The sequence below is a fragment of the Rhinolophus ferrumequinum genome, chromosome 11, assembly GCF_004115265.2.
Source record: "Rhinolophus ferrumequinum isolate MPI-CBG mRhiFer1 chromosome 11, mRhiFer1_v1.p, whole genome shotgun sequence".
Lineage (NCBI taxonomy): Eukaryota > Metazoa > Chordata > Mammalia > Chiroptera > Rhinolophidae > Rhinolophus > Rhinolophus ferrumequinum.
Window position 1 is genome coordinate 41,384,203 of NC_046294.1, and position 12,189 is coordinate 41,396,391.

The 12,189-nt window shown below is 48.4% G+C and overlaps 1 protein-coding gene across 2 annotated transcripts in view; it reads left to right on the forward strand.

The window, feature by feature from the left end:
* Positions 1-12,189, forward strand: part of GALNT18 (polypeptide N-acetylgalactosaminyltransferase 18) — a 322,119-nt gene that overhangs the window by 272,109 nt on the left and 37,821 nt on the right. The window contains exons 8-10 of one of the 2 annotated variants that reach the window (XM_033120405.1): positions 2,436-2,528; positions 2,650-2,787; positions 7,930-8,025. In XM_033120405.1, the coding sequence (XP_032976296.1) occupies positions 2,436-2,528; positions 2,650-2,787; positions 7,930-8,025 (327 nt within the window). The remainder of the gene's footprint in view (positions 1-2,435; positions 2,529-2,649; positions 2,788-7,929; positions 8,026-12,189) is intronic. The other variant, XM_033120406.1, reaches the window with a different exon arrangement.

Below are 12,189 nucleotides of genomic sequence, written 5' to 3' on the forward strand. Positions count from 1 at the left end.
AGCTTCTGGGGGCTCCTGATGTGTCATGGCTTGTAGATGCATCACTCCAATCCCTGCCTCTGTCTCTGTGTCTCCCTGTGTCCAAACCTCCCTCTCCTTTCTCCGACAAAGATTTAGGCTCACCCTAAATCCAGAATTATTTCATCTCAAGATCTCTAATTAATTATATCCACAAAGACTTTGTTTCCAAATAACAAAGGTCACATTTAGAGGTTCAGGTAAACACAGATTTGGGCAAATGGCACTATTCAACCCACTCCACTAAGTATTCAGCAAAGAGGGAAGATATGTTTATTGCTTTCTAATCATAAGGGTCAAGGTGACCTCTGAGAAAGTTTGCTTATTTCTCAATTTCTGCCTCCTGCTCCGAGAAAGAGTTTGGTGCAAGTTACAGAAAACACACAATACAGAAGTGCTGAACCATTAAAATGGAAAGGCACAAGTCCCTGAATAAACAGGAAGAGGAAAGGATCATGATATCCAAAAATACAAGCTGAACAAAACTCGGATTCTTGAGTCTCTTAGCAGTTAAAGTACAGATGGACCCCTGATGGATTATACCTCTCCCACCTTCGATTAGGTCATAAGGAGAGAGACAAACTTTCCCTTGATCCTGAGTATAGAAAGCAAATTTTCCCATGGGAACTCAGAATTTCAGGAAAACACAGAGACCTTCCTGAGATAAGAAGGTCCCAGTAGTGGTTCCCAGTAAAAGCCGAAACACGGTGTTAATTTGTCCTCATATAAAAGCAATTATAACATGAAGAGGGAAGGCCTGGGTCCAGGCAAATAGCTTTGTGATCCAAGGATAAAGTGCAGTGAAATGTAAAGGGTTAATACTTAACAGATCCTTAGGGGTGGGGGCGGTGTGGTGCCGTTGTGGGGTGAGCAGGATACATTTATTGCCAGTTGCTATGTTCACCACTTGGTAAATATTTTCTCAATCAGGCTCCTCAATACATTTCAGATGCAGTGCTCGGCTGGGGGCACAGAGATAAGTCAAACTTGTTTTCTGATCGTAAGGGAGCCGGGGTCCCGTAGAGAAAGGCCAAACAGCAGTTGCTGGGAGGGCTCCAGGAAGGAGCAGAGAGGAGACAAATCACGGATGAGGCCATCAAGTAGTTCTCCAAACATAGGTCCTCACTGAGATTGCTCCCTACGAGTCTAGAATTTAAACCTTTAGGCTATAGCAGGTTCGAATTTTTATATTACCTGAACTCTTTGGGCAAAAATAAATTTATTTCTTCTATATCTACATTTTGCTTTTACTCAAGCCCCCACTACCTGATACCAAAAACTTGTTCTGATCGTGTCTAGGTACATGCAGCAGCCATCTTTTTTATCAGACATTTCAGACTGAAATGTCAATTTCACTATTTTCCCAAAACCAGTCACTTGATCTCGGAGCTGATGCTAGAAGCTAGAACCAAGGGTTCACACAGCCAGCACGTGACAGCAGTGTTAGGGAGAGCTGTACGTCCCCCGCTGTCTGGGCCTCCGCTCTGAGCTGCCGTCTGATGAGATACCACATGCCCGATCTGGTCCCTAGCTCCGTGGGGTCATCTTCTGAGATGCCACCAGGTCTCCATCTGATCTCCATGAGAGGGACCCCTGACGATTCTCTGCTGTGCCATCAGCTGTTTCTCAGCTGAGTCAGTGTCCTATTCCGCAGCTGCTACGTCTCAGTTCTCTTCACTCTGCTCTGGGACCACAAGAAACGTGGGGGCTTCTCTCGGCCTTTCTGTGAAGGACACGTTCATGTGTCCCTTACTACTCCTTGCCTGCTGCTCCTTCATGGCTTGGGGGCCACCTCTCTGATATACCTGGGGAGTAAGGGACACAAGTACTATCTATGCGAAGACCCTCCAGCCTAAAGACAGAGTCTGCTTCTGCCGCAGGGACTTGGTCTTAGGAGGCAGAAGGGCAGGCCCTTGCAAATGCACAGGACAAGGTTAAAAGCACAAACTCCAGACCCTGGTTGATTGGGTTCGACTCTCAGCTCCGTTTATTAGCTGTGGGACTTTGGGTAAGTCACCAGAGAGGTCACTGAACCTCTCTTTGTCTCAATTCCTCATCTGTAAAATGAGGATTTATATAGAGTTACTTTATAGGTTTTAATGGGACAATATACATAAATGTAAATAAATCTCACTAAATAAATATAAACATGTCTGTCTCGTAGAGAACAGAGCCTAGCGTGTTGGTATATAAGCCTCAGCTGTCGTGATCGTTAGGAATAGTATTAGAATTAGCATTATTCCATCTTCGACTCTTTTCCCTTCCATGTCCCCCAGCAGCTCAGAATCGCTCAGCCTCTCTCTTGTGGCAGGGAGGGCCTTACTCAGACTGTGTTCTAACCACTTCTTCCCCCTACAGGCAGACCACAGCTTTTTCTTAAATTTCATACTTCAAGGATTTGACATCTTTATTTTCAGGGGCCTTTGACGTCAATCCCCATCAATGCTGACCTCACGTTTCGCAGTCTAAGTGGGGGTGGCCATGGGGTGAAGGTACCTGTGGGGAAATGCGTAAGTTAAGTTCCCACAGCATCCTGTCACTCTACAGTCTCCGGGAATCCTGGTTGGGGAGGTGTGGGGAGAAGCTGTGCCCTGGTGATGGCTGCCTCTCTGCGTTTGCTTCCCCGTGCAGGACTCGGGAATTGACATCGGGGACATCACTGCAAGGAAGGCTCTGCGGAAACAGCTGCAGTGCAAGACCTTCCGGTGGTACCTGGTCAGTGTGTACCCAGAGATGAGGATGTACTCTGACATCATCGCCTACGGGGTGGTAAGGAGCCAGCGCTCGGGCTTTCGTTCCGTCACAGACAGAACCAGGAAAGGAGGAAGGAGCCTCTCAGCCTGCCCCGTGGGCCCTGCAGTAGACCTGAGCCAGTTTCTGGAGCTGTGTGCGAAGCAGCCTTTGCTTTCATAGCCCAAACCTCTCCACTCCCTTAAGAGAGGTGCTTTGGCTCTCCTTTATAGTCCTGAGCAATTCCGCTCCAGCCCCAAACCTGCATATTCCACTTAATAAAACAAAAACATGCAGTTAGGTTTAAGATTGCAAGGCCACACAGCAAACACCACTGTTCCCCAAGCATGGGTGCCTGAGTTTCTGCCAAGCAGCCTGCACACCTCCCCACCCCCGGGGTTTCTGCCTGCCACTCACACGCACAGCTTCCTGGAAAGGAGTGCTGCGAAATACAACCTTGAGTTTGCTGTATTTTGAGGGATGTTTTAGTACTACTTGTTGATTGGCTCGGAGCAGTGCCCCCTGATGGAGGCAGCAGGATGGAGAGGCAGAGCACGGGGTTTATAGCCAGATGGACTTGGTTCCAGTCTTGACCAGGACGCTTCCCAGGCAGGTGTCTGGATGTCTATGGCCCTCAGTTTCCTCATATGGTAAATGGGGTAAAATAACACTGTCTTCATGGGGAGAAGACAGTCTAAGATATATACATGTATTTTCTAGCTAACGTTAAAATACTTTGAACCTGATAAACTCTCCCATTCTTGCAGTATCCCTAGGACTATAACAGTATTTTAAATGATACCTGATTGATTTTTTTTTTGATATCTCACCTGATTTTTGCTGACTGAACACATAAAATTTTTCTACTGACAGCTAAGCCCTCAAAACTATCTCCCTGAGACTACCTACCTCACTACTGTGTTACAGATAGGGAAACAGAGGAAAAGTGACTTGCCCATGTTCACACAGGTAATCAACGTGCACTGAGTCTGAAACATCAGCTGCTGATATCACTTTAATTCAGTCCTTTTAGAGAGTGTTCCCTCAGACCGTGTCGGTATCCCAGGGTGAAAAGTTGAAGGAAAACTGAGGCCTCTTCCTTTGATGACCTGTGGTCAGAACTGAGTTCAAGGCCTGCCTCCGCAGGAACATAATGAGCACAGTTTCTGCCTGGGAGAGGAAGAATCCTTGAGGAAGGATTGGCCTCCGTGTTTTCTGTGAGCCTTCCAACTCCGACATCCTAGGATTCTAAAGGAGACAGCCGAGATCCCAGGAACTCTCCCCACCCTTCCTCTGCAGGTCCCCTGTTGTCCTGGAGACCATCCTGTAGAGGGGGTCATGTCCTTCCTTCCTACTTGAGTCCCACAGCATGGTTGACATGTCCCGAGAGAAAGTCCCAGTGGCCTCTTGCCTCACCACTCCTCAGGCTGGTACAATTTGGATGTCAAAGTAACGCCTCAGCTGGTGCTACCCAGCTACTACGTGAGACTCCAAATCCTATCATCACCATGGAAACACACTGGGCTGTGAGGTGCCCATCAGCTCCATCCGTCTCCCCCAAACCATTCGAGGACACAGCCGCTGCTGGTGCCCCCACACTCTGACCAGAGCAACTTGTGTGTGCTGCTTGGCCATTGTTGGACCCCGTCCGAAAAGAACAGTTAGGGTGACAGGGGCTGCAGAGAAACTGTTGACCCCAAACCTCTGTGAGGCAGGGCAGGCTTCTGGATTCATGTTCTCACCAAGCTGTCAGTTGTAGCCAAACAGTATCCGCCAAACTCAAGCAGAGATGCAGGGAATGCAATAGCAGCGGAGGAGTGTGCATGCAGCCTTTGCAGTTCTGGGTCCTGGCCAAACGCGTTCTGGTCTTCCAAGCAAAAGGGCCCCTCTTACGAATACTTACAGCAGGTCCCCGTGGAGACCTCTCGCTGCCACACCCAGAAGCCTTTCGTTAGTCAAACAGTAAGTGATATACAGGCTTGGGATCTAGATACCTCTGAGTCCACAGCTGGGGCTGCTTTCACCCTGTCGTGCTGAAAAGCTATCTTTTTCTCCTCCCAGAGGGCTGAGCTGTGTTAGCCGTTTCTGGGGCTGGCAGAGGTCTCTGACCCCCTGCACGTACATCTGCCAGCCACTGTTCAGGGCCTGGCCAGCCTCCCACCCCCTCCTGCCTCCTCCACAGGCTGGGCTCTGACATGAGCAGAGAGGCGCTAGCTTGTCAAGGAGCATAATGAACCCTTACTGGGGCAAGAGGGTGAAGATAGGCGAAGCAGCTGCAAGGGCAAGAGGATTTGCTGGGGCTGAAACACTTCCTGGTGACTATTTTTATCCTAAGACTGTGAAAGACGCCCCATGAAATGGTATGACTATAACCTTTCAGGTTTTGCAAATCGAAATGGAGACAATGGATGTCTTCTCAGGGACAGAGTTTCTTGTTTCTTTTGCCTTTCCAACCCATGCCTACACTACCTCGCTCAGGTCAAGTAACCCCCAGGGCTGTTGATCAGGCCAGCGTCAAGTCTATCTATGTCAGCCAGTCCATTAATCCACTAAGAGGTCCCATTAATGACTCCTGCAGGCTGAAGGGCCTGTGGACCCCGTGGTGTGGGCATGGGTCTCCCCGCGATCACTGAGCTCCGCGTCTAGGACATGGAGTGGCTTTCGCTTAATTGCAACTCTGGTGCTGACAGTAGAAATGGAGTAGCATCTGGAAACAGACATCCCTGGCTTCCGTATGTTAACTTTGCTACTTAATCACTGTATAACCTTGACGATTTGCAAAACCTGAAAGGTTATATAGTCATACCATCTCATGGGGCGTCTTTCACAGTCTTAGGATTGTCGCCATTTACATGATGGAAAGAGCATGGACTTTGGAGACAGATTCCAGCCCTCCACTTGTCCAACTACAATGCCATTCATTTGGGAATGCCATTCATTTGTTCATTTTCCTCGTTCATTCATTCCACATGTGTTTACTGCCAGGGCTGGCCCGTGAGAAAGACTGAGATCCAGTCTGATGACTAACAGAGGAGACAGGCAAGTGAAGGAGCAAGTGTCTGAGTGCTACAGTAAGAGAGCTGGAGGTGCTGCCGCAGCCAGGGCAGTGGCCTCACACCCAGACTCCGGTCAGGGAAGGCCTCCCGAGTGATGGAGAAGCCGAGAACCAAAGGAAGAGGAGGATTTAGTCGGGCAGAGAGAGGGCCAAAGCCAAGCATCCATGCTGGGGGGATAGTGTTACAGACTGAGAGGTGAGGCAGAGCTTCTTGCAGCACCACACTTCCTTATCTGAAAGAGATAATGTTACCAACCGGGCTGGGTGATTCTGAGGATGAGATGGAATAACGCATGGAAAGCCCTGTACTGGTACCTGGCACATAGATGCACTCATACAAGTTGGCTTCCCTGAGTGGCTTTCAGGAAGGTTACAGCAGTAAGAGTAGCAGCTATTATTGCACATTTGCTATTTGCCAGGCCCTGGCCTAAGTGCTCGGAGATACTGTTTCCCTTCATCCCCATCACAGCCCCATGAGGTCTGCACTAGTACTCTCTCTATATACGATAGAGAAGAAGACACACAAGGAGTTGCATTGCTTTGTCCAAGACCACACATCTGGAGCCAGGATTCCTTCCCAGCCTGTCTGTCCCACCTGTGTCAGTAGACCACCTGCTTCCTGGGAGACGGATGACCCAGCAGAGTCATTACCCACCCCCTCCCTCAAAGACTGGCTCTGAGATCCCAAGGAGAACCAAGTCTGACATCAGGGCTCTCTGGGCTTTTCTCTTTGCAGGAGCAGTCAGCAGGTCTCACTAATGGGTTACAGTGCTCTGCTTCAGACGTGACCCCCACCCATCCGCGGGCTGTGGGACAAGTCCAGAGTGTTTGCATATGCTCCTCCCACACAGGCCAGCCAAGTGGTTGGTTTATAACAGGATTTGCTGCATAGATGCGTCTGGGGCCCTGCCTAGGAAGCCAACACATGTTCATATTTCTTCAGAACCTCTAAACTACAAGTTTGAGATTGAGCTGCTGTCATCCAGTAAAGGAGAGGGAGCTCAAGAGAAAAGAATTTGACTGTTCCTTGTCCCCTGTCAAGAGTAGGGTATGCACAGAGCACGCATGTACCTCTGGTTGTCCGTTTCGTTTCACACTCCTTACTTGCCTTCCTTGCATTCCTGCCACAGTCCATCAGGACGACCAAAGCTCAGCTCCTACCTGTTGCCGTTCTTCCCCAATAGATGACCCACCTGTGGTCCATTGCCCCAGCGTCCCCCTGGATTATCATCTCCAGCCTCCTGTTCTAAATGGAGCGCTTTGATTGCTAAGGAGAGCTATGTAAGCTAGCTCATGTTAAGGTGGGGAAAGATGCCGCAAACTCTCTTATGGGCGCAGGAAATGTACAGCTGGACATGGCGTTCGAGCTGGGAAGCCGCTAAAACCACAGCAGGCGCAGGATGAACTCTCTTGTCCCTAATTCTGTCTGGCTCATGCTTCATCTCCTCGATCACAACTGGATTTCTCTGCTTGCACAGGACCCAGGAGGTCCCCACAGCCAATCTCAGTGGGCTCACAATTCTCGTGGCCACCACATTTGTTCTGTGGATTGTCAGGTGCCTCGAGGTGAGAGTAAGAGTTTCCTCTCTCTTCTCCTGCTCCCACCCTGGCCCGCTTCTCTCTTACTCACCTTCCCGAGCTCCCATTTCGGAGCATCGTCATCAGCGGGGCCTCCACTGGGGCCTGGCCAACCACTGCTGGATCTGTCGGAGGCAGACAGGGCCTGGTTCCAAGCCTCAAGAGCAAAGACTTGTACCCAGGGACCCCTGAAGGCCATCGTGCCACCCCTGTGGAAATGGAGGGGGTGAAACACCTAGCACCATCGTGTGCGTGCATGCGTGCATGTGTATCTTTATTTTTGCCTAGACTGTCTCAGCTCCCCAAATCCAGCCTGCTGATTAACATGTAAATACTTCTCCTTCAAAGACGCTGCTCTTCCCTCAGCACCTTTATGCAAAGCAAAAGCTGGTGCTTATTGGTTTCCACAGTATCATAGTATTCAAGGAGCCTCGGGATGACTACGGAAACGGGGCCTGTCTCAGCGGAAAGCTTGTTTCTCCTGATTTAATGCATTTCTTTCTCTGTTCCTTTCTCTTTGGTGTGGCCACCTCTCCCCTGGGGCTCAGTTGCAGAATTCTCTGAAGACCGATTTGTGTCTCGATCAGGGTCCAGACACAGAGAACGTTCCCATCGTGTACATCTGCCACGGGATGACGCCCCAGGTAAGAGCTTTCCACGCCGGTTGTGCACGTGTGTGTCTGGTGTGGGGAAAGAAAGCTAAACTCTGTCATGGCTGCTCTGGGCCCAGGGCCGTCGGGGGCTTTTCCTTAGGAGGTGTCCGCCTGAGCAAAAGAGGAGAGTCACGCCTGCCTTGCCTGGAAGGAGGCTGAGGGAGCAGGGGCTGGACCGCCAGGTCCTCGGGGGCGGGGAGCAAGGAAGGCAATCCGTGTCTAAAGAGGGATGCCTGCCTCCTTTGGGCAGACCATGGCAAACCACAGTCCCAGTGCTGGCAGCCATGCCCTTCCCTAACAGGAGGAAACGCAGGGTCCCGCCAAGCTCCCTGACACCTCTGAGTCCCTTGGCACAGTCTTTACTAGCTCACAGCTGGGGCCAAAATGTATAGCCCCGAGACCCTTTCTAGCTCTAATGACCTTCTCCTGGTGGAGTGTGAAGGGCAGCTCCCAGGAAAAGAAGTTCTCCTGAAAATATTCCCCCTTCATAGCATAGGCTTGGGCTTGGATATCTAAAGAGAATATCAAGGACACAGGCAAGAGAAAAGCTTTATTCAGCAAAGTCCAGTGGGCAGCTGTTGGCCAGACTGCCACAGACTTAACCTACTCCGACCTGACACCATTTCCAGAGGTTACTTATCTTAACTCCAGAAGTGCACAATGATTTTAAAAAGGTATTTTAGAATAGAAGCTATGTATATTTGTGCAATTGCAATTTAGTGTTTAAAAGAGTTGTTACCTTCCTAAACACACAACTGAAGGATGTGATGATGTGTGTGTGTCAGACGCTTACCAGGCTGAGACTTCCCGTGATTGTCCAGTTGTCCCCACCAGCTTGTCTGTTTTTGCGGCTGAGCTGCTGTGACATCACTGACTCAGTCCCAGGTCAGCAGATCAGACTATCCCCACACCATGCGGTACAGCAACTCATTCTCCACTATTCCAATGGTGCAACATTTCTAATGGGTGACTGCTTATATGTAAATCTGTATTGACATACGACGTGTGTACAGAAAATGGACAAAGGATAAATATACAGATTAATGTATTTTCAGAGCAAACATATTCATGTAAGCAGCACCCAGATCAAGAAAAAGGGCATTGTTGCCTGATTTTGAATTTTACATCAATAGGATCATTGCTTTCTCATGTTGGCTTCTTTCTTTCCTCATTGTATTTGTGAAGCACACGCATGCTGTTACATGTAGGTGTATTTTTGCTCATTTGTATGCCTGTGTAGTAATTCATTTCACGAATATACCCTATTCACTAAATGCTGTGCTGCTGATGGGCACTTGGATTGTCGCTGGCTCGGAAGTGTTACGCGTCCTGCTGCTGTGAGCAGCTCTGTGCACTTGTGTCTTCTGTGCACTTGTGCAGTCGTTTCGTTTGTACCTCAGAGTCAAATCACTGAGTCACAGGCTGAAGAGATGCTCACTTTTAGTGGACACCGCCAGTATTAGTCTGCCAGGGCTGCTGGAACAGAATGCCGCAGGCTGGGTGGGTACACAGAAATTTACTCTCTCACAGTTCTGGAGTCTGGGAAACCTAAGACCAAAGTGCCAGCTGATTTGGTTTCTGGGGAGAGCTGTTTTTCTGGCTTGCAGATGGTCACACTCTTGCTGTGTCCTCACATGGCCTGGAGAGAGAGAGAATGAGCGAGCTCTCTGGTGTCACTTCTTAAAAGGACACTGATCCTATCAAACCAGGGGTCTACCCTTATGACTTCATTTAACCTTAACTGGAAGGTTTGGAAAATTCTTAGCCTCTCCATATTGTAAAAAATGGGAAAGCTTGTTTTAAAGAGAACACTAGGAGTGTGGCTGAACCACCATTTGACTAAGAGATCATGAGTGGGATTCCCGGGTTTAATCAGCCGTCTCAGCAGCAGAAGATAGCAGTAACGGTGCTAGTGTGAACTAAAGAGAAAGTGGGGCAGGATGAAGGAAGGCTGTTGTACTTCTGGGATTCTACAAGATGGGACCATATTGCTACTCAGTTGTGAACAAGCACTATTACTGCTCGAGAAAAGGGAAGGATGATGCTGAAGGGGAGACCAGGATGACCCTAGCGAGTGCCTCAGGTGCGGCCAAAGCAGTGAGCAGTGTGGGCAGGACCACCCTAGACAGCCAAAGGTGCAGGCAGCCCTGCAGAGCCATGGAAGTGATGCCACCACCCCACTGGGCCTGGACGGCAGAGCACTGAGCCAAAGGGGGTCATTCTCGAGCCTTAAGACCTCAGGAGATTTGCCCTGCTGGGTTTGGGACTTGCTTGGGACCCATCAGCCCTTTCTTCCTTCCCGTTTCTCCCTTTTGGAATGTGATTATCTATCCTATGCCTGTCCCTCCATCATATTTTGGAAGCATATAACTTGTCTGATTTCACAGGTTCTTAGCTGAAGAGAAACTTTGCCTCCAGATGAATCATACCTTGAGTCTCACACATATCAGATTTAGATATTTAGGCCTCAGACTTTAGAGTTGATGATAAAATGAGTTAAGACTTTGGTGGCTGTTGCGATGAAGTGTATGTAGTTTGCATGGGAGAAGGAAATTAATTTGGGGATAGAGGCCAGGGACAGAATGCTATGGACTAAATTATGTTACCCCCAAATTCGTATGTTGAAGTGTTCACTAATCCTGACTGTATTTGGAACAAGGAAGTAATTAAGGATATATAAAGTCATAAAGCTAGAGCCGGGATCCTGTAGGATAGGATTGGTGTCCTTACAAGAAGAAACACCGAGAGCTCCATCACTCTCTCTCTGTCCCATGAGGGGGAGGACACAGCAAGAAGGTGGTCGTCAGCAAGCTAGAAGGAGAGCTCTCATCAGAATGTGAATTGGCCATCACCTTGATCGTGAACTTCCCAGAACTGTGCGAAAATAAATTTCCCTTGTTTAAGCCACCCAGCCTGTGGCATCTTGTCATGACTGCCAGAGCCAACTAATATACTGTCAAACAGGTTTCCAAATTAGTTGTATCAATTTTTACTCACACCGGCCGTATATTAGAGTTGTGGTGGCTTCACATTGGTATTATTGATTGGTATTATCTGTCTTTTTAAATTAGAGACATTGTGGTGGGTGTACAGTGGTTTCACACTGTGGTTTTAATGTGCATTTCTCTGATTATTAATGCAGATGGGCACTTAAATTTTCAGCTCAGAACATCCCTATGTCGTTCTTGACTGTGGACCAAGATGGCCAGGGTACAAGTAGTTTGGTCTTTTTGTAAATTCCCTCTCTGCTTTTTAATACTTATGATCCAGGAGATAATGGGTAAACCTGCTTTTAACAAATCAATGTGGAAATCTATAGGGTCGATGCTTATCTGGAATATTGGACAGGTATTGAATGTTTCCTCTGCGCCATCGTGGGTGTCTGCAGAGCCTCCCAGTCTGCCGGCTGCAAATGATTCGCTATGAGACAGTCTGTGCTGTTGTTAGGAGCATAGGTTCTGCAGCCAGATCGCCTAACTCCAGATGTCAGCTTGACACTTTCTCGTTGTATAACCTTGGGCAGGTTTTTAAATCAGGGCCTCTTTTCTTATTTGTAAAATATGGATTAATGATACCATAAAGATTGTTGCGAGGACTTAATCCGTGTAAAGTATTTAAACTAGTGCCTGGTATATAGTAAGTGCTCAACAAATTTTTGCTATTAGTATTGCTATAATGATAATAATATTATTACTGCTCTTTAAGCCTTGCTCAGTATAAATACCCTCAAGGTTCTAACTCCCTCCCACACTGGACTGCCTTTCCTTGAACTCATGTACTATGTTCCACGGGTTTCTTCCCTGGTCACAGCCCTACTCACAGGCTGTTGTAGCATCACTGAGCTACTGTGGCAGCAGAAATACAGCAGAGCAAGGGAAAGAGCAATGAACAGGGCATCAGGAAGCCTGAGTCCCAGGCTTGATCTTGGCACACATTTGCTGTGTCACCTTAACTACCTTTGGGCCTTTATTTTATTTTACTCCTTTATTGAGGTATAATTTTACACTAAAGTACAAAGTGTACAGCTCAGTGAATTTCTACATTTGTAGACACTGTACAGTCACCACTCAGATGAAGCCCGTCACCCCATTGGGCTCCCTCCTTCCTCCTCTCGGTCAGTACCGCTGCCCAAAGGTAATGACAATTCTGATCTCC